Here is a 22,194-nt window from a genome sequence, read left to right as displayed (position 1 = left end):
TTGTAACTTCTGTCACTAAATGAACTTTTATAAGGACTTTTATAAGAACTACCTGTATAAGCCAAAGGGAGAAATAAGTTATATAATTTAAAAACCAAGGAGTTCACCAAGGATTTGGTGTCACCCATGGGCAACATAAAAATGTAATAGGTAAATAAATAAAATATAAATAAATTGTGTTGTTGCGGATTCCATACCCAAACCTGAAGTCCTAAAAATGACAATAGTAATAACAATTTACATAGCCCGTAAGTCACAAGCACAAATTTAGTTCTTTTCTGAAAAATAATGTAATAGGTCTTTCAGGCAGTTTTTGCATAAAAAAAATAAAAAATGAACTTGCGTCTAGATTATAGAAAGAACAGTAAATGATGTAACTTTAGAGAAAGAGGTTGAACTTAACAACTGCTGTGAAGAATATTTATTCACTTGATATATGTTTTTGTTTCTTTTCTATTTTTCAACTTTTCTTTTCTTGCACATTTTGTTTTTTCTTTGATTTCTTTCTTTTTTCTTCTTTATTTTATATCAAATTGTTGTTGCCAACCCTTAGCCTACTTGCTCACAGAGCATAATCTTGAAAAAGCCATCACATCATCAGCTGTTCCTTTCTATGTAAAGAAATGGAATATCTCCTTTGATATATCCAATGTTAAAACTTACATGCTGAAGAGATTTCTCCTTTAATAAAGTCCCAGATCATTATTTATTTTCTTGGTTTTTTCTTATTCATTAACTAGGATCCCCCCCCCCAATGCAATTAATATTATCAGATAGCGATTGCATGGTTTTTCTCCATTAACCATAGTTAGGGTGAACTTCAGTGAAAGTATAGCGCTGTACCATGGTTACTTGAGAGATATGGAAAAACAGAAAAAGTATGAAATAAAGGCTAGACGGAACAAAAAAAAAACACGTCTTATTGAAAGTCTTGGAAAATGTTTTTGCCTTCATAGTTTATATACTTTAAGGAGGGCAGTTTCCACAGTTTTTTTTTAAACCATCTGGGCTTGTTGCTGCCATTCATTTGAAATGAAATTATTAACAATGAAGTGACTAGCACATTTTGCTCTGATGTGCCTTTGGCAAGTAATGTTCTCTCTGTGCTACAATATTAAAAGTAAATGAGGCTCTGCTTCATTCATTGCTGTGGGTAACTTGTTTGGCTCCTTGAATATAGGCTTCAAGTAGCTTTACTTCAACCAGACGTAAGAATATATCCAGGCTTTTTAAAGGTTTGACTGCATTTATGTATTCTGTTGCTTGAAATTACAGTAAATTGAAAGTCTGAATGAAAGTAACCTGCAGCTGATTGCACTAATCAAAAAGAAGACAAATTTGCACATGTTCTTAAACAGTTACACATCTTTTGATTTCCAGCAAACAGATGGGGAAACAGATCCTTCCATTTTGTTTATGCCTGTAATTAAGGCAATTGGCCTGTGGAGCTTGAGAGCTGTTTTTTTGTTTGAAAGTTGAAGAAGTAAATTTCTGTTATTGTGCCTTCCTTACAGAGAAAAAGGGAATATCTGTTCAATTGTGCATGTAATAGTACTTAGACTTATATACCGCTTCACAGTGCTTTACCGCCCTCTGTAAGCAGTTTACAGAGTCAGCCTATTGCCCCCAATAGTCTGGCTCCTCATTTTACCGACTTTGGAGCAATGGAAGGCTGAGTCAACCTCGAGCCGGTCAGGATCGAACTCCTGGCCAAATTAGCCTACAATACTGCATTCTGACCACTGTGTCACTGCGGCTAATATACATTACTATATGCCACGGAAGTAATTGATATAAGTTCTTTACTACTGAAAAGAGTTTCGTTTTTTAAGTTTTGGCTTAAAGGAGGTGAACCTGGGCTAGGTCTCTGTTTTGTTGGTGTTTTAATTGGAAGTAATTCTTCTCTTTAAGTTAAAAAAAATAACATCCAGGAATCTATCTTTTTTTGTATGGTTGGGGCAAATTAATTAATTAATTAATTTTATCCAGCCTTATTATTTTTATAAATAACTCAGAGGTAGTGATATATCTTAATAAATACTCCTTTCTCCTCCTATTTTCTCCATAACAATCACCCTGTGAAGTGAGTTGGACTTGGCCCAAAGTCACTCACCTAGCTTTCATGCCTAAGGCAGGACTAGATGATAGAAAACACTTTGATTGACTCCATAAAAATTGAATAATGTATAATATATTCTTTTACATTCCCATCTTGACTAAATTACTGTCAGCGTTCCAAATATCTCTGGAGCCACAATGAATCTGAGAAGCTCATAGTGGCGGCCCACTTATAACTTTACTAGCTCGGTCATTAGTGTGGCCGGGGCTCCTCCAATTAGTGTTCCATCTACCTGCTCAACCCGAATGGGACAGGCTAGAGGTCTTGTGCGTATGCCTCGACTCCACGACTGCTTCAACTTCCCCTTCCACCCCCATTTCAGGTACTTGGAGCTTGGCTTGGAAGGCGAAGGGACGGATGGGTGCACTCACCATTGGGTCATCTTCGTCATTTTCCTCCTCCAAGGCTTCCCCATTGGTAGGACTCTTCATCATCTTAGGTTGGGGATCCTCTTTCTGAGGTTGTTGGCCCAGATGACTCTTTTCTGATGGCATCAAGCCATCTCTTTACTGCTGTGGTGGTTGGTGCACACGTTTGTGGCATTGGGGCTGGAGCCAAGCACTCTGACGCTTTGTGGCCAAGTTGACAGCAACGGTGGCATTTTATTGGCCCCCACGAGAGAAAAAACACAGTTACATCTCTAAACTTAGGAACCGCCTCATCACATTGTTCCACCATCCATCCTGCATCTTCCCCCTCATTCATCCCTTCTTCCATTGTTGAGAACTCTTCTCTGTAGGAAGGTGGGGTAAGAATGGGGCATTGCAGGTGAGACTGGACTCGGGGGGGGGGGGATGTCAATCCCTGGGTTAACCCTGCCCAGTTATCTGCCATGGTGCCATCTGCTGAGGGAGAGCAGGTACCCACTGGCATCTCTCCCATTCATGACCTGTTAAGAAAACCCATTCTGGGGTGCTTGATTGACAGGTTGCAGGCCAACCATCAGTTGCTGGCTAGGGGAAGATATGGCCCATGTTGATGGCCAAGCAGGTGCCCACTGGCATCTCTTCCATCCATGACTTGGGAAGAAAGCCCAATCTGGTGGTGCTTGATTCACAGGCTGCAGCCCCAACATCGATGGCTGATTAGGAAGAGATGTTGGCCAAACCCCTTCCTGCTGGCTGGTTTGAATTCCCCATTTTGATAGGGAATCTATCTTCAACTCAGTTGCAGGGTAATGGGTCATTTCATTTATCGCTGTTTGGAAGGAGTCAAAATCTCCACTCCAGTTTTTTTCCCCGAGCCTTGGCTGGGGAAGGAGGGGGAGCATCTCCTCACGTTTAGCTGCTCAAGTTGGTCTGGGTCGCTTCAATCATCTTGTCCCCTCCAGCTGTGTGTAGAATTAGCCTTTCCAGCCCCCTCCGTTTGCATCTTTCCAGATGCTATAAATTTTCCAATTTCTTCCCACACAATTCTTTGAAAGATTAATAATAATAATAATAATAATAATACTTTAATTTATAAACCGCGCCCTCTCCCAGAAAGGACTCGGGGCGGTGTACAGTCAGGGCGGTGTACAGTCAAATTAAGATTCACAGAGAAGCCTTTCATCATTAGCTTCTTTTCTCATCTTTGCTGATATTTTACACCGACCAGGTCAGGTCAGTGTTGGGAGTCAGCACCCCTCGCCAGCACCCCGTGCTGGGGTTACTGGTGATTTATTTTAAAAGGAGATTTGGGTTAATGTCAAAATAAAACATTCCTTTCTAGAAGCCCAAGGTCATTCTTTGTTTCTGCATCTCTGCACCTGACCAGAACTAGATGGGTGGAAATGCCTTCGTGGCAGTAGAAGATTGGACCATGTGATGGACTTGTGGGTGTGGGGCAAGAGGATGAACTTTCAACTGGGTGGGAAACCCAGGAAGCTTTCAGATTCGGGTTTTCCACAGATGTACCAACATGTCTCTTTTATTAAATTGGAACTTTGATGAAAGCTATGCCTTGAACTCTGATTTAATTCTGGATGATATTTGGAACGCTGACATTTACACTGTCTGCAAACTTAAATTCTACTTGTTCTTCATTAAATAAAATCGGCACCTTGCTTTTTCTTGCCCTCCGCTCTAAGGAAACAAGATGAGAATATCACACATATCACTTTGCTGATATATCGAAGCAAGAGTTACAAGTATCAAAGGAACGTTTCCCCCTTCTTATCCTAATACCAGTAAAAATATGCACCCTTTTGAAAACACAGTGGCACAAAAGTAATGAAAGGACATTAAAAAATTCTAAAATGATACTTCGGTCCTTTATTACTAATAAGCAGATAATGAAATGCCTAAATTTCCTTTGCTTTGCAACAGCAGTTAAGTCAGCTGAATACTGATGAAGGTTATTTGAGACACACATCATTGCAAAACATAAAAGGTTTTCCATCTTCACCATGCTTAAGCATTATCTTTTAAAGCAGTTATTTTTAAACAATAATGAAACATTTACAACTGTTTTATCAAGAAATACATAACAGCTACAGTAAAGCACTCGTCAGTAGAATAAAACAAGTCCAGATGGAACCCAGTGAATAAAATAATAAACCAAGTAAAAACAAGAGTTAACCCTCCAACAGAAGATGGCAGAAGAGGACAGGAGAGTTGCAAGAAAATCAGTGGACAGGACAACACACTAGGGCTGCTAGAATATTCCTAGAAAGAGAGCCCTGTCACGTGATCAATTATTAAAGAAAAGTGCCTGAATCTAGTGGATTCCAATATTGTCTCCAGTTAAGAGAAAAGCAGGGACTCCTCAAATGTCAATGCTATGAAACAATGACCAAACATATAGAGTTATGCAGAAAAAAAGGTAAAGTGCTTAGTAGTCTTTAGAGCTGTTCAACTAAGTCATTTTGTATATATAAACTGCCACATTTCGCCTTTCCCTTTTTTTAAAAAAAAATCCATCCCTTCAAAGCTTTTGAACCATGCATTAATCTGCACTACGGTGAACTGCAGAGTTGCCTCTATTTTTCTTAGCTTATCTCTATTTTTTAAAAAAGATTTCTTAATATTACTTTTCATTGAAATATATGATTTGTAAGGACGTGCAAACCTCCCTTATTTCGGCCCATTTTATCTGGAGCATCATGTATGGAATATCTCAAATCTGTTTCTGGTTCAAAGAATTTATTTCTGGAAAGTGTTGAACCACTCCTGGAACAGCATAGTCCAGAAAGAGACTTGGCAGGGCCCAAAGAGGACAGAATGTTCCAGAAATCACTCGAATGATCTGTTCCTGAATTGGGGGGGGGGGGCTTCATCCCTCCCTAGTCATACTGAACTCACCTAAGCCTGCCTTCTGTCTAAGTTATATAATTCAGTAGTTACAATATATTGGTTATACAACTAGTTTGTATTCAATTTGGCACAGCTGAAACCAAGGAACAAATAACAAATACATTGTGTACCCATACGTAAACATAAAAAGTGTATTATATAACTTATAATACATAAAAACATTACAATTCATATTACAAATACAATCTATTTTTAGTCATGTCGAATTTGTGATAGTAGAACTGACTTTGTTATTTCTACTTCTTACATGTCCTAGTTACATACTTTGTGTGTATGTCTATACTTTGTGTGTGTGAGAGAGAGGGGGGTTACTTATAATTTCATTGTGCTTTTGGTGAAATATAAATTTCAGGGTTGTATAGTTGTGATGTATATTTCAAATAAAATTAAAGGCATAATATTAAACAAGTTGCTACATGAGGCATTATTGGTGGAGCAACATTAGGGGAATTTATGTTTTTATTTATAGATATATTGCCCAATTATTCCAGTATATATGCTTGCCTGTGGTCACAGAAAACTTTCTTATTTAAGAAATTAATTACATTTTTGCAATGCTTATGTGTTTGCATGAATAAATAGCAATGCAAGAATTATAATTGCAATTAAAAGCAATTATATTTTTTTATATGAGAATAAGGCAAAACTAGGATATTTCTCACTGTTAACTATTTAGGGTTCAATTCTGCAATCACCTTCCTGGGAGCAAAGCCTATGACATCCATTGTATATTCAATTTGTGAATATACATATTGCTTTTTTCTTTTTGTAAAACATCACTTTAGATTGGATTCAACTACTGCTTTACACTGCTGTTTTAAACCTATAGTGGGATGAGTGTAGCTGTGGTCCTTCCCCAAGTCCAGCCATATGATATCAGTTCTTATCACGCACCCTGAAGCAGTTATCAATGAAACTTAATCTACTGTATGATTGGATGAAACAGATTCCTATGTTTTGTCTTTGTTGTTGTGCAGAAAGTTAATAAGTGCTTATTAAGGGGGGAAATGGAGAAAATGAAATATAATTTTCTATTTTCTGGACTTGTGGACGCTATGGCAACCCAGAATATATTAATGTTTTTTGACAGGCCAGAGTGGAATTCAATTCAGTTATAAGATGGTGCAGAGAGAAATCCTGGCACGCTTTCAAGATTCTGTTGTTCTACAGTAATAAATAACATTTCTGGAACCCATTTCTTGACCTTGCTTAACTCAAAGGGCTGATATTCCTAGACTCAATTAATAAACATTGCACACAGGAGAAATGCTTGATTAGTAAAGCTGCAATTTCTCCGAAGATCCCTTAATCTAGGGCAGCTTCCTTTCTAGCCCTCCCTTGACTGCACAGCTGTTCATTCATCCATTATTATTCTTTCCACAATGAGAAAATAAGCTGTTTTCTCAAACATTGTAGTTGGATGCTGCTGTTTTGTGTGCTTGCCCCCCCCCTCTCCTTGGTCTGCACGAGTTGATGAATACCAGGTGCTACAGTTTACCCAGATTTAAATCCTCCTTGCAAAAATCAGGATCTCTCTCTAGACAGCATTTTTATCAAGAATAAATTAATCTCCCCTGTTAGTGTATAGTCTGCCTTTCACTTAACTGATTGGTTCTTCATCTATCATCAGTTCAAATTCTTAATTTTGACTCACCTCCTGTGTGTGTGTGTGTGAGAGAGTGAGTGAGTCAGTGATGCATTACTTACTACTTTCTCTATCATTCATATTTTCAGCTGTTTCTTTTCATCTTATTCTGAAAAATTGCTCTGGATGAAGCAGGGATACAAGAGGAACAGACTTTCTACTTTAATCTGTAGAATCAAAAGATTGGCGGTAGATAAACTATCCCGACTCAATGTAGAATTGGCTCAAAATTGAATCCCAGCAAAATAGAAAAACAAGCTACTTTTTGGAGAAATCTACATTGACTTTTAGTTTTCCCGAGTGCAGCGTTTCAAAGGATCCCCTGCCAACAGGAAGAGAATATAGGTCTCCTGAAATTTGCAGAGGTTCTGCTTTGAAAGCTACAGCATGAAAAGCTGCTGGAAGCAAACAGAAGCTGGGAATTCTATAGTGATCTTGGAGTAAATAAAGAGGCTGCTGCTGCTTAGAAACCAGTAGGGAGTGAGAAGTGGGAAAATAGTAATTCATTGCTATGCATTATATTCAGGGGTGGTATTCACTTACCTTCCCGATTTGCAAATGTGAACGCATGTGCTTAGCTTGCATTTGCCACCTCTGCATATCCACACAGCCTTCGCACATGTGCTTATGTTAAAAAAAGGGCCTAAGTGGGATGCCGTAGAGCTAGGGTGGGTGGGCGGGGCCACCCACTATTTCTGCTACCAGTTCTCGTGAACCGGTCTGAACCGGTAGAATACCACCTCTGATTATATTGTTCCAAGGCCCTTCAATACCTTCGCTCCTGGCCAGAGTTTTTAGAGCCAAGTAGAGAATTCCATGTCTTGAATAAATTGGGAGCTCTAATGCTCCTCTTGAAGTAAGTTTTACTGAATTGCTTCAGTTTTGCCAAACGTTGCCAGCTTATAGGTAGTCCTCGACTTACGACCACAGTTGAGCTCAGAATTGATATTGCTGAGTGAGAAAATAGTTCAAGTGAGTTTTCTTGCCACATTTGTTAAGAGAATCACTGCAATTGTTAAATGAGTAACAAGGTTGTTAAAGGAATTTGGCTTCCCATCGACTTCGCTTTGTCAGAAGGTCACAAAAGGGAATCTCCCGTGACCCCGGGACATTGCAACCGTTATAAATATGAATCAATTGTCAAGCATCCGAATGTAAAATCACGTGACCATAGGGATGCTGCAACAGTCTTAAGCGTGAAAATAAGTCACTTTTGCCACTGCTGTTGTAACTTCCAGAGGTAACTAAACAAACTCTTTTAAGTCAAGGACTACCTGTATTTTAGCGTGCATTGCAATTTTTCAGGATTTCCACTCCCTTCATTCCATGTTATGAGTAGGCTTTAGATTTCAGCCAAACTCAGTTAAGCTCATTCTGGTTATTGCTTCAGATAAAGTTGCATCTCCATTAGTTCATCAATGGGTACAGGGAGCAAGATGCCACCGATTCATGTGTTATAAGTAACAAGAGCTTGGATTCTTAAGATAAAATGGATAAATGGTGTGTATCCTGTGGAGAAGTCCCTCATTGGAAGGATAGGTCAGTATCAAATTAGCCCTTTTTAATGAGCTCCTGACTGTAGATAAAAATAAAGGAACTGGAACATTAAAGATGAAAGTAAATGCTATTAATAAGCTGCTCTGTGTTTGGGGTTTTGTGAATGTGTGCTGTTCGCTTTGTTTTGCTATTTTGCAGAGAAATATTTGTCCTCTCATTGCTTCCCTATTAAGCCAGCTGGTAGTGACTCATGGATTCAAAAACCAGAGGTATAAAACTATCCTGCTTGTGCTTGCAGGATCTGCCCAGCAACTGCATATTAGCAGATCTAAAGGCCTAAGCAAAATGGGTCACTGCTTTTATCAACTGACATCTGGGGGAAAAAAGCAGGAGAACTGAGTAATCAGGAGCAGAAAAATGGTTGAGCGCTGGAAACCTGCCATTTTTTTCCAATGGGTTAGTAGTTTTAATGCTTTTTATAAAAAGAACAGCAACTGATAAACCTGTTCCTTTGCCTGCTGAGCACAGCTAGCTTCAAGGTGGAATGTTATAATGAACATTCTATAATTGTTGAAGCGTCTGTATCTACCTTCTATGAAAACCTTACACAGACCTTATTTGGCAGCAGACAGATGGCCATTCCAGGCCCAAGAAGGCCCATCCTTTGAGAGAGGAAGTTGTATGTCACCTTACCAAAGGACAGATTTCCTTCAGTCCCCCTCAGCTAAAAAAAGTTTTGATTTCATTCCTGTTTTTGAAAAGAGAATTAAAAGAGAATGTGCCTCAAAATTGCAGCCATTGCAACGTTGTGATCACAATTCTGGTGCTTGACAACTGGCTTGCAATTACAATGCCTGTAGATCTTGCAGCCATGCAATAATCATTTGTAACCTTCATTTGAAACCTTTGGTTTCTGTCAAGGAAAGCCAATGGGAAAGCTGGCAGGCGGTCACAAACAGTGATCATTGCCATTTGCTTAATGGTGGCAACCAGAATGGCTGCAACAGCTGTTGTAGGTCAGTACAATCATATGAGATGGTGCTTTATGATCACATTGCTTAGTGTCGGAGTTGCCAGCTGCAGTTCCCCTTGTTAGCAACTGCAATTGGGACCAGCAACCTATTCACTAAACAAATCAGTCACTAAGTGAAACCAAGACTTTGCTTGCAATCTTATTTTCAGCTTTCCTTTGCTTCACAGACTTACAAACATTGTAAATATGAGGACTGGTTGCAGTTACTTTTTGATTACCATCATAACTGTGAACAGTCTCTAAAGAAACGGGGGTCACACTGACGGCCCGCAGGCCGGATGCATCACGCGCAGGCCATGCCCACTCCAAGTCGCGATACGTCACGTCACGTGATCGAGTTTGACACCCGTGCTCTTAAGGAAGCAGTTACCAAATGTGGACTAGCTGTACATCAGTTCCCAGCCATCAACCATACTTGGGATAGCAGGAGTTGCAACCCAGCATTTTGAGGAAGGCAGCCATTTCCTCATTCTAATGTTCTGCTGATGATACTTGTCTTCTCTCTAGTACACTGGTTAAATATTTTAGGAATGATTAAATTCATCATTATCAAGGAGTCTCCTGAAAAGTTTTTTTGGTCCTCTCCATGTTATTATATGAATCTTTTTACTTCATTAGTACAACTCTCATTCATTTGTTTTAACGGAATACTGTTTTTTAAAATAGTTGTACAGAGGTGCATCTTTTTTCATAATGCACCATAACTCAATAACTATAGTTCTTCAGAGAAATATGTACTTTCTGTCTAGGTTCCATTATTTTCTTGAGACTGGAGATTATTTTGCATTCTTGCTTTCCCAGTTCTTCTATACACAGATATCTTTTAGTTCCCTTGATGCCCAGAGAGCATTAGCTTTATATGTACATAGTATCTGTTTTATATACTGTCATAAATGGCAAATACTCCCAGTAATTAAAATTATAAAAACCATAAAAATATATCAATATAGAATTATTACCTAAAAGCATGTCACTAAGTGTAAGTACCACAAAAGGGAAATCACAGACTGCACCAAGCCTATTGTTCTCCAAAAGCTCTTTAAGAATAAATGTTTTAACCATTTTCTAAAATGCTATCAGTATGTCTGCTAGCTTAATCTCAGTGAGGAGACTATTCTGTGGCATTGGGGCCATTACAGAAAAGCACTGTTTTCAACCCCTCAGAAATGGGGAACTACTAATAAAGTATACTGGGAAGAATATGCCATCCCTTTTGGAAGGAGTGATACCTGGGTACCAAGCCATATCAGTTTTAGAGGTTAAAATTAGGACTTTGACATGTAAGATGTTCAAAGACATTGACTTTGAAAGCTAATCCATGGCCTTTAGTACAAGTGTTTTGTGGCTAGAGTCATTCTTATTTGTCAATGAATGGGCTACTGCATTTTGTACCAAATGCCATTTCTGAATTGTCTTCAAAGGTAGCAGTGTAAAGTACTTTGCAGCTACTTTACTATCACGGTAGTTTAATTGTTTACTGATAAAGTTGAGGGGTCTTTGGTGCTCTCTGAGCTTGCTTGTTTTCTTGCAGACATAGCCCTCCCACCTGTGTCCTATAACTCTTAATTCAACAATAACCTAAGTTATACTGATAGTGTCTCCCAAGAATTTCATTTAGAAGTTGAGAAGTAAAAGAAAAATGACTGAACTTTGTCACCATAAGGGAGCACCCATCAGGCCAGTTTTTCCTCTTCTCCCCTCCCTTTACTAGAACCATCTGTTTTACAGTAGTCACTGTAAAATGATTGTCTCTAACTACCAACAGCCATGTTTCTGAATAGTTCAACATCATACACAGCCATTTGTGTTTCATCAGGTCACTTGGTCACAAGAAAGGTGTTTCTTAAGAACATTGCCACCATACCTTCGCAATCTTGGAATTGAGTCTGTTGAAGGATCAAGATCCAGGTGGACAAATCCTTAAAGGGTAACATGCCCACCTCATTTAATCAGCTTTCAATAATGCATGCCAGGTCTTCCCACTCGTTCACTTCCAAATCATGGCCAAGTATGGTCTTATTGCAATGGATTTAGCATTTACCAACAGTGGCCTGAGGTGAAAGTCACCAGTTATTTGACTTGGATCAAAGATTGAGGCATATGGATGAAGAGAGGGACCAGCACCAAATTGTTGGTTTCTCTTTTTAATGGCTTGTTCTGTATCTGCCACCATATCTGCATCAACCCATCGCTAGTAGGTTCTGTTCACCTCTCTCCTTTAGTGACCAGAACTGCACCCCTCAACATCAGATTACTAATCCTCGACATTGTATCTCTCACCAATATTTCAGTAAGTTGACTTCTATCCTTTCACAACCCAAACTCACCATTGGTCAACACTGATGGTCAACCATCTGGTAAAACTCACTTGAGCTGCCAATCTGTATCTCACCTGTATTCTCTTTTACTTCCATTCTGTCCTAGTTGGTGTCTTCCTATCCCCTTTTATTCACTTGGTGCTGTGTGTGTGTGTGTGCCTGCGTTCGTGCCGGCACCATAAATACCTAAGGATACGAACAGGAATTCTGTTATCTATTCCATTCTATATTTGTACACTGTTGTCTGAGAACATATTAGATAAGGGGCAAAGCCTTTAGCTAAAGGTAGACAAACTATCCTTCTTCCATTATACTATGTCACATTTTTAATCACCAATCCTTTTACTGAAAGGATCCACTATGGCCCTTGAAATTGAGGAAGCAGCATCTAATAATTCATGTTTATGTATTGAGGGTGACAAATAGCACATGGAACATGATTAGTTCTGTCCCTGTACATGATTCCAAAGCTCCATTAACTAAAGCTGGGTCAACTGCAGATGTGTTATCTCTTTCGTAATATTCCTTCTCTATGCCATCATAATACAGCTTTGTCTTATGTGACTAAGCCAAAAGTTATGAAAAAATTACATTATAAATCTGTTACGAGAAAAATAATAAACCAGAGCTTTAGATGAGGAGAAGAGTATTCACTTCATGATTGAAACCTATTGTTTGAATGTATGTTTCAATTTTATTAGGGTGTTTATCTTTATTTCTATCTTGTATGGTTAATTTACTTTTATCTTTTGACCTGAAACGGTAACTTGTGGTTTTCTCTTCTTTGGAATCAAATATTCACACATCAGCTATTTTTCCCCACTCTGCAGACAATCGCTAAAATGTCCCCAACTTCACTGAAGATAACTTTCCGGCAACTTAAAGAGGGAGCTTCTTTGAACCTGCAAGATGTATTCACAATGGAATATAGATTGAGTCAAGCATGCATGGTAAGACGTGTTGCATGTTGGTACTTTCTGAGCCAAGTATATTTTTATATCACTAAGTATGGCTTACAGGACTGCTGGTATTTCCTATATAAATACCATAAATACTTAAGGATACGAACAGGAATTCTGTTATCTATTCCATTCTATATTTGTACACTGTTGTCTGAGAACATATTAGATAAGGGGCAAAGCCTTTAGCTAAAGGTAGACAAACTATCCTTCTTCCATTATACCATGTCAGGTTTTTCCCCTCCTGTTTTATTGTTTCTAAATGAGAATTAGCTTCCCTTTTGTGCCTGACTTCCATGATCTCAGTAATTATGTTTTGTACCATTGATTTTAAATGCTAGCATTTGATCTTTGCAGCACAAGTTACAGGGCTTCTTGTTCTCTCACTGGCTTTGTTCAGCATTGTTTCATATTAACCTTAATAAAGAGGATGATAGCCAAGATGTGAAGGGTCCATACCAATCACACTTTAATCACATATATCTCCATGTATCTTGACATTTGAGATCCATTTGGCCAATTGACGCCTGATGGTGCTGCTGTCTTGTGGGCTATGGGAAAAGAGACATTAAGCTGAATGGTGTACTTTCTCTCTTGTTTTTTTCAGGAGTTTGTATTCTTTAACTTAAGCTTTATTTTTCGGCAGCTACAACTTTCTGTGGCTTTGGGTAGCAGAAATCTTTTTTCTCACCCCCTCCCAAGAATATATGAAAGATGAATTCAAGGACTAAAACAACCTGGATTGCCATTGTCACTTCAGTGAAGTCCTTATGATTTGTCAAGTGCTGACGAACAAACCTTTTGAGGGACTAACAACCATAAATTGTACCTGGCAAAGTGTCCTTGCTTCTGGTTATCTCATCAACATAATAAAGCAGATATACTACAGGATGACCCCATTTTATGTACCTTTCACAAAGCTGCGTTCCACTCAGATAAAAATGCATGTGCGTTTTTTTGAGTTTCTAGTTCAATCAAAGCATTGCTGCCCATTCTTCCTGGTTCCCTACCCCCCACTTGAGACTACATTATAATTCTGAAAGTTTGTCAAGCTTTAGCATTCTGTATTGACTATGCTTGGTTCTTTCGAGAGATTCAAAAGCTGTTGCTATGTTACAGGCAAAGAAAAACCTATTTTCTCCTTCCTCTGTCTCCCATTGGTTGATAGAGAACATTCATATTGTTGTGCCTTCAAGTTAGTTTTGGACTCCTGGTGACTGCCTGGACTAGCCCCTGCAGTTTTTTGACAAGTCTTTTGGAAATGGTTTGCTCTTCCTTCCTTCCTAGGCCTCAGAGAGAGTGCCCAAAGTCACCTGGCTCTATAGCTTTGTATCTGAGGGTGGTGTTCTGCCTAAAGCAGGACTTGAACTTACAGTCTCCTGGTTTTTAACCTGATACTTTAACTACTACAGCAACTGGCTCATCTAGCTAATGTATTATTACAACTTCTTACCACTATACTCAATGAAGACTCATTCTGCAGGGGTGATGCAATGTCCAATATAGTCTCTTCCTGCTATCTGTCATACTGCCAGATGAACTTCTGGCATTATCATCTGGAATGCACTCTGAGTGAGATAATTTCATTTAAAGGTGCACATGCCATCAGTTTTCCACTGACTTGGCTATTCATCACCAGTAAGTGAGTGTTGCTATTCTATCATGCTCTGTATGTGAAGCTCAGAAATCAACAGTGAAAAACCATCAATGGCTTATTTTCAAGTAGTAATCTTTACATCAAACAACCCTCCCATTGATCCTGTGCAAAATCTCACACTTCCATAAGGATCTCTTCCCGGAATCTCAAAGACGCAAGCTACAAATGTTACCAGATTGAAAATCAATATACAAAAGTGGCCTTTAGATGAGATATTTTTCTGTGTGGAGTTCTTGATGTTCTTTGAGCTTGGTTGATTGCCCACAGACATTTCATTACCCAACTAAGCAACATGTAATGAAACATCCAGAAGCAAACAACCAACCCCGGAGAACATCCAGGACTCCAACAATTCAACCCTGAGATAAAGATATTCTTTCTTATTGGAAGATATTTTTCTTGTGAAAATTGCTATGGGAACAAAATATAGAAAGAAAATTATATTTCAAAATATACTAGGAAATCATCTAATGACTTCTTTTATCTTACAGCGAGGCCATGACTTCTGTGAAGGTGTCCGAGCAGGTAAAATATGAAGCCAGAGTGCCCATTTTAAGTGCTTTACAATGCAGACCTAGTGAGATTCTTCAGAAACTTAATTCAGACACGTTACAGGTGGCAGGGACAGTTTAAGACATGCACAATATTTCTCTAGGATACTTGCCAAATATATTATCTGGAGACCTCTTTTTATTTGAGACAGTTTTAATAAAGTAATCAAGATGATGGTAGAAAATAATAATAATGAAATAATTAACTAAAAGTAATTAAAATATTTTAATAAAAATGAGATTTAAAATAATAATTAAAATAATTAATATTTATTCAGAACATCAAGCATATTGCTGCCTATTTCACCGGGTAGTAGAATATGCAAAATTGAGCATAATGTTCTGTAGTGGTTGTGCTAGTAGTATGTAAGATTGTTCTAGGCACATGGTTTGCCAGTGCAAAATCTATAACAGAAGCATATTTCAACTGTCATATAACTGGTGAGTATAGCTTAGCCAGGGAGAGTATTTTAGAAGGCTCAATGCACCTTCCAGGGTATGAGGAGTTTTTTCATTGAAACATCTCAGTGCATTATAGCTGGATAGAGGAACAATGCCAAGGATTTGGATCCACTGGTGGTAAGGACATGCAGTATGGGGGAGGTATAAAGACTCACCACTGAGATTGAGTTGAGATTCAGTATTTTATATTAAATAATTTGCCGGTGTTTGGCTTTAAAAAACAATCATTTATTATTACTGCTCTTTCTGACAGAAATTAACTAGATGAGGAATACAAATAATAAAATGCCTCTATTGGGCTGGCACAAAAAAAAACCCATTAAATAAATAAATGCTTTAATATTGGATTCTCAGTCATTCTGTTTTCAGGAGATGGGAATTTAAGGTATATTTCTACTCAAGAAATCCAATGAATCAGTTCCATCTTCTATAGAAAATGCATAAATTATACATAATGTAAACACAATGGTTTATCTTTCATGCATGCTAAGAATAATATAAAATGATCTTTCTAATATTATTAAGAAAAGCATAACTGAAAACATTTTTCTCTACTAGTACTTATCGACAAAGACCAGTCCCCTAAATGGAAGCCAGCTGTTCTTGAAGAAGTAACAGATGAATTTTTGGACTCATGCTTTAAGTCTCTTGGAAGTGATGACCTCAAATTATAATGATGTCTTACTAATGTAAAATCAAAGCCTGTATTATATAACCCAATAAAATGTATGATGAATTTAATCCAATAAATTATTTCATCATGTAAAAAAAAAAAGATTGGGAATTGATTGAAATGCTTTGAAGAGGACTTACATTTTTCAGAGACAAACATCGTTCTTGATTCTAGGAGTTTGGTACCTGTACGTTTTTATTTTTCTGTGAAAACAATGTAAAACGTGACACTCTGGGTCAGCTAAAACAATATGGCAAGAATCAACTGCACTAATTCAAAGGACAGTTGAGCAGCTATCCAAAATTAGTGTTAATGCAATATATCTTAGTCCTTTTTAATATAAAATTGCATTGTGTTTTTTTTAACTTGCAGACTGTAGTTACTCAGAAAGTTCTGCAATTGCCCCTGTAGTTCGGGTAAGGCTACTTCCACCATTTCAACTTCACTGACAAAGCTAATAAGTGAAAGGATTTGCCTGCTAAGTGAAATCTGTGACCAAGTACATGTGGTAATGGGGGCATGTGATGCATCTTTAATCAAAGCTCCTTTCCAACATTTTGATACTATATTTTTCACCAGCTTAGGTTTTGCATATTAGAGAAAGTGCATTGGTACTAGATTAATCTAAAAGTAAACAGGATCCGTGTAACTAGCAGAACAAACTGTTTCTAAAAAAGATAATAGTACAGCTAGTACAGCTAGTTAAAACAAAACAAAAGCTACATTGCTTTCAGTTCATTTCTAAAATCACTCAAAACTGTTACGGATTCCTTTTTAAAGGAACATATTCTTCCCCAATACTTTCAGTATGTTCTGCTTCTAGTCTTATTCAGGACTTCTACAGATTTCTTCTCCAGAATAAAATAGAAGAAATGTGTGTAAAGCCAAAGCAAAACCACTTTCTGGCTATAAAACAGCATGGCGGAGAAAACACCACATCCAGAATTGTCTTCAAAGAACTATTAGCCTACTATGACTGAAAAAGATCTCATTTGTATGTATTTAACTTGGCAATTGGCAATACTTACAGTATGAAAACAAAATAATAGTATAATCAAAAACTAGAAAATATAGCATATTAAACAAGAGAGCAAATCTGGTCAGCATAACAAAACATATACAGCACTAGGCATCTAGGTCCAGCCATCCTAGCCCAGATCCTGAGCAAAGAATTGGGTCTTTAAAGTCCTCTGGAATTCCATTAGAGTGAGATCCACCTAGAGATCAGGGAGGAGGCACTTTAGCAGAAAAGGCACATTTCCAGGTCCCAGTAGCATCATTTAATTGAAGGAAACCTGGAGGGGTAGGCCAACACCATAAGAAACAAGCAACCCCTCAAATAACCAGTATCTATGCCAGCTGGGGTTTTATAACTCATACACAGCATCTTGAAATGGACCCAGAAGTCAGTCACTCAGTTCAGTTCGCTGTCCACACTGATTCTGGAGCTGTTGAGCTTTCAAGTGGTCTTCGAGGACACTCGCATGTAGAACTTTTTGCAGTAATTAGCTGTCAGATGACTAGAGATGAGTGACTGTGTGAAGGGCTTCCCAATCTAGGAAACAACACAACAGCGCACCAGGTGAAGCAATGGAAAAGTCTTCCTGGCCACATTTAATACCTAATCATTGAGCAAGAGCTGTGAGTCCACACTCCGAATTTGCATATGATTCTTGAATTGGGAGATGCTACCCTGTCAAAGTTAAAGATGAAATATCCAGATTGTGACAGCACTTGGTCTTTGTAGTACTGAATTAGAGACAGATCCTCCCAGTGGTATGCTTGAGCGGGTTCATTCCAGCTTGCAAGAACTGATTGTTTAATTTTGGGGAATTTCACACCACCATCCTGGTTCTGCCACAGCTCATTTATTTAGCCCATCTACAAGTGTAATCGGGGCTATTTCTGTACTGAATCCTAGCCCAAAATCCAAATAAATGGGTTTAGATAACCTACTTCCAGGATTTTTATCAAGAAGGAAATCCTAGAAAGATAAAGAATTGTGACTATCCAACTAGAAAGTGGTTTTGTTCTAAATAACTGTAATTGAAATACAGCTACAGCCAAACAAAACTTACCTCAAAACTATATGGTGAGGATAGATATGGTCTCATGCTTATGACTAAAAAAATGCACATTTTGGAAACCAATCATCATTACTTGATGAAAGATGTGGATTTGGAAATATTTTGTAAGGAAAAACTACTATACTGCTATTGTGCAAGTAATCCCTAGAAGATGGGTACACACAGCATATGCACATAGACAAGACATGCTTTCATTACACAGTCCTATTCAAGAATTTCATTTTATTAGCATTTTAATATTCTTCTGTTCTGATTATTTTTCACATGACCATTTTATTTAATTACTTGGTTTTTTTTTAAGGTAACTAGTGATCAACCAGTAAATTATACCACAACTGTGTATACATCTTTTAATGAATGGATAGGTCCTATCACCATTCTTCCACAAGTTTCCATGGCAATAAATGATGTAATAATATTGGAATTTAGATTTTTCTGAAAAAAACCCAAAAACAAATAGAAAGAACTGGGAAATCTTTGAAATCTGTTCAGTAACCATGAGGAAGTAACGAAGTACAATGACACAACAGAACATCATACAGCTGTAATAAATACCTGTAGCCTTTCAAATCAAGATTTTAAGAAGTAGAAGAGAATTCTTCCTAGCCTCAGTGAGTAGAGAGATGTCCATACATGTGCAATCCTGTGAATGTTTCTATTGTTTGCTGGCATATTCACCACACTTATCCATTTCTTTACACTGTTTAGAAAGATGGATTTTATTCTTTCTTCCTGAAGCATTTTTCATTTAAAGGGGGGAGGGGGAGGGAATGAAATGATCAGGTAAAAAGATAATTATCTTGTCAGCCTAATTTGCTATGCCTTGCCTTTTTCAGCCATTTCCCAGCTTCAAAGAAAGTTCCCTTTTTGACTTAAGCACTAGGAAATGACTGATTAATCCAAACATTGTGTTGCATTCTTGAAAAATCTGAAAACAGAAATACAGAGACATTTTTCATTTTATTCTGACCAGTCATATATTTCATAGCAGGGTCTATGACAATTTACGACAGCCATAGCCAACTTGCTGCAGCTAACTTGCCACAGGGCAACTCGCTGTGGGGCAGGAGTTACACAAATATCAAAGAAATGTTGGAATAGAATCATTAAAGAAATGAGGAACATAGTGAAATGTGAATGACAAATATTAAAATATCTTTAAATTTTATTTTAAATAATTAAATTTAATTGTTAAATTGTCCTATGGCAAGTTGTCCCACAGCAAGTTGGCCATGGCGAGTTGGATGCGGAGAATTGTACCATTCCGTTCATAGCATGAGTGGTAGTTTGTTTTCCTCATTCCACCCAACATCCTGTCTAAATGGTACTCTGAGAATTTTTAGTAATACATTTAGCATTTTATTGGCACTGAATTTTTGAAAGGTTTTAGCAAGGTCTTGTCAGGCATCAGAGTGAACACTCTTGTCTAAAACAAAAGAAAATCTTATAATATTCATTCCCAATTGGACATGGTTGTCTAAACATGCCAATTTACTTCATAGATGAGTAGTCATTATATGAATATTTAAGAGCCCAAACTTTTTAGGACTCCCATATAGAGTTCTAGATTAATATACAAAGTTATAAGGTTTTTCCTTTATTCAAATATAACTCCAAGCAATTGACTAATTAAAAGGAAAATACATATTCTAAAAACAATAGTAGTTTCCTTCCTTAAACTTCCTTAAACTGTTACTTAAATGATAGTCAAATTGCAAATAATGATTTAAAAACTGGCTACTATGGTTTAACAAATAAGGGTCAGAATAGATTTAGCCTACTTAACCTATGTAAAGAGATTCAAACTTGAGATTTGGATCTCCATATCTATTTCTGAGAAGATCCTGTGGAAACTGCTGCTGTTAACTCTTCAAGAGCAGAGAGAGGGAAATGAGAGCCAGTCTGCAAAATGTAAAATTGCTCAGTTGGTATCATTATTTGCCTAGTTAGTAATTTTTTTAAAGTATCCTGTTAATTCCAAAAGAGACAGGTCATCATGGATAAAATCTATTTATGTGATTGCTAAGAGCAACAATGACTTTATGGCATAATCATAATCAGACCGTTTGTGATGATACATTTATATAACTCTTGCTATAGTATAGCTTTTACAAAATGTAATATGAAGTCAGTCTGACATTCACCGTACAATTGCGTTTGGCCCTTGCCCACAAATGGGATAATATTATGTAGAATATATATCTGTGTACATGTATTAGAACTGAAGTAGTTCTGGCTCTAGAGAAGTCAAATTACTTTTTATTATTGCCAGAATAATTACCAATTTGGCGTGTGCTTATCGAATATTGTTGAAAAAAGAATTGCTACAAGGCATTCTGCTCCAAAGGGGAACTACACTATAAAGTATCTGAAATGCGTAATTTCAAGCCATTAGGGGTACCATTTTTGCTATAATGAATTATACCCAAGCAAAATGACAAGCTTTCTCCTTTATATAAAAGTGCCTTGCTTCTTTCAATTCTGTACTGAAAATATATTCTGCTATTCTAGGAATGGTGTATTTATTTAGAGAAAATCATATACAGTTTAGTTTAGGAACAATTCTTTGCTATTACTGTATTATAATTTCCCTTTGAACTGTTAATTATGTTGCCTGACTAACCAAGAGGACAAAGGCTGTGCTTTCTCTGAATTTAATACTAAATTAATATATTATTCCCACATTTTCAATAGTCACCATTATCCATATATACAAGCTGCCACACTTGTTATATATTGCACTTTTGCTTTCCCTTTGTCTACTCTTCCTATTGTTCTCTTGATAATTGATAATCAAGAGAAATAATCCCTCCAGTGTTTTAAGTACACTGATAACTTGCAAAATCATCGTAATTTCAGTTATTTTTTTTCTTCCAACTATTAAATGTACTTTTTTTTGTATATTCTTTTATAAAACCTATCTGTGCAGGTCTTTGGTCTGAGTTTAGCACACTCAACCAAGTAAAATTGTAAAATAACTAGTCTCACTTCCACAAGATGTGAGATGACTTTGGAAAGCAACCTTTGATATCCACATAACACCGATAGGGTTCAGACTCACGTTAAGTAACTAAATCCCCTTTATGTAAGCAGGGAGGTTAAGCACCAATATTTCCCTTTACTTTCTTTTTTCCAAGATACTTTAGCGCACGGGTGTCAAACACGTGGCGTCACATTGCCATGTGACTTTCATGATTTTTTCCCCTTCGCGGAGCTGGGGCGGGCTTGGCTTGCGCGGGACACCTGCTATTTAGCTCAATAGGAATTATATAGCTAAAACCCTATTCTGACACCCTGACCCAAACATTACCTCCCCTCATGGCTATTTGGTTGAGGGAGGGCTGATTTTGCTTTTAGGGTACTTATACTTTGCTCTGTTGCATTGTTATATTCCTATACTGTAGATACTGAAATGGGACTTACCGGAATACTGAATTATATACTAGCCCTAGAACCATTTGATGTTATTGTGGTTCTATTGCACCTAAAGGCAAAAAGTTACCTTAGTCAGGATTAGCTGCATGTATGATGACTTTTAAAATCACAACTGCTCTCATATGAATGTTGCTTTATTTGTGCTAGCACCAAAACACGAGATGCCTCACAGGCATGTTAGGAAGCCAAGCCCTGCAGTTCATGGCTCATCGCTTTCTATGAACGGGATGTCACTGTATTTGCTTTCATTTATTGCCCATTGCTTCACAGCTTGATCCAGAATCTCAAGGGAAAGACGGTGAGCAAAGTCCAGCACTGCAGTGTTTGTTGAAGATGGCATCCCAGAGTTTGCCTGAGTAAGGGAAGATTTTTCAAGGTTACATCCACTATCGAATTTGCCAACTTCCCTGCTTCCATCGTCTAGAATAGTGTGCGGGAAGGGGCTTTTGGATTTTATACATCCCA

The 22,194-nt window shown here is 37.6% G+C and overlaps 1 protein-coding gene across 5 annotated transcripts in view; it reads left to right on the top strand.

The window, feature by feature from the left end:
- The window catches only part of HIBCH (3-hydroxyisobutyryl-CoA hydrolase), a 68,670-nt gene extending 52,361 nt beyond the window's left edge, over positions 1-16,309 (top strand). For all 5 annotated transcript variants that reach the window (XM_081935158.1, XM_081935157.1, XM_081935156.1 and 2 more), the window contains 3 exons: positions 12,736-12,855; positions 15,013-15,046; positions 16,093-16,309. In XM_081935158.1, the coding sequence (XP_081791284.1) occupies positions 12,736-12,855; positions 15,013-15,046; positions 16,093-16,208 (270 nt within the window). In that variant the 3' untranslated portion in view covers positions 16,209-16,309. The remainder of the gene's footprint in view (positions 1-12,735; positions 12,856-15,012; positions 15,047-16,092) is intronic.
- The last annotated feature ends 5,885 nt before the right edge of the window (positions 16,310-22,194 follow it).

The sequence above is a fragment of the Natrix helvetica genome (genome assembly GCF_964273705.1).
Source record: "Natrix helvetica genome assembly, chromosome: 1".
Taxonomy (NCBI): domain Eukaryota; kingdom Metazoa; phylum Chordata; class Lepidosauria; order Squamata; family Natricidae; genus Natrix; species Natrix helvetica.
The sequence above is the reverse complement of the archived record's forward strand: the minus strand, read 5'-3'. Positions and strand labels throughout refer to the sequence as shown.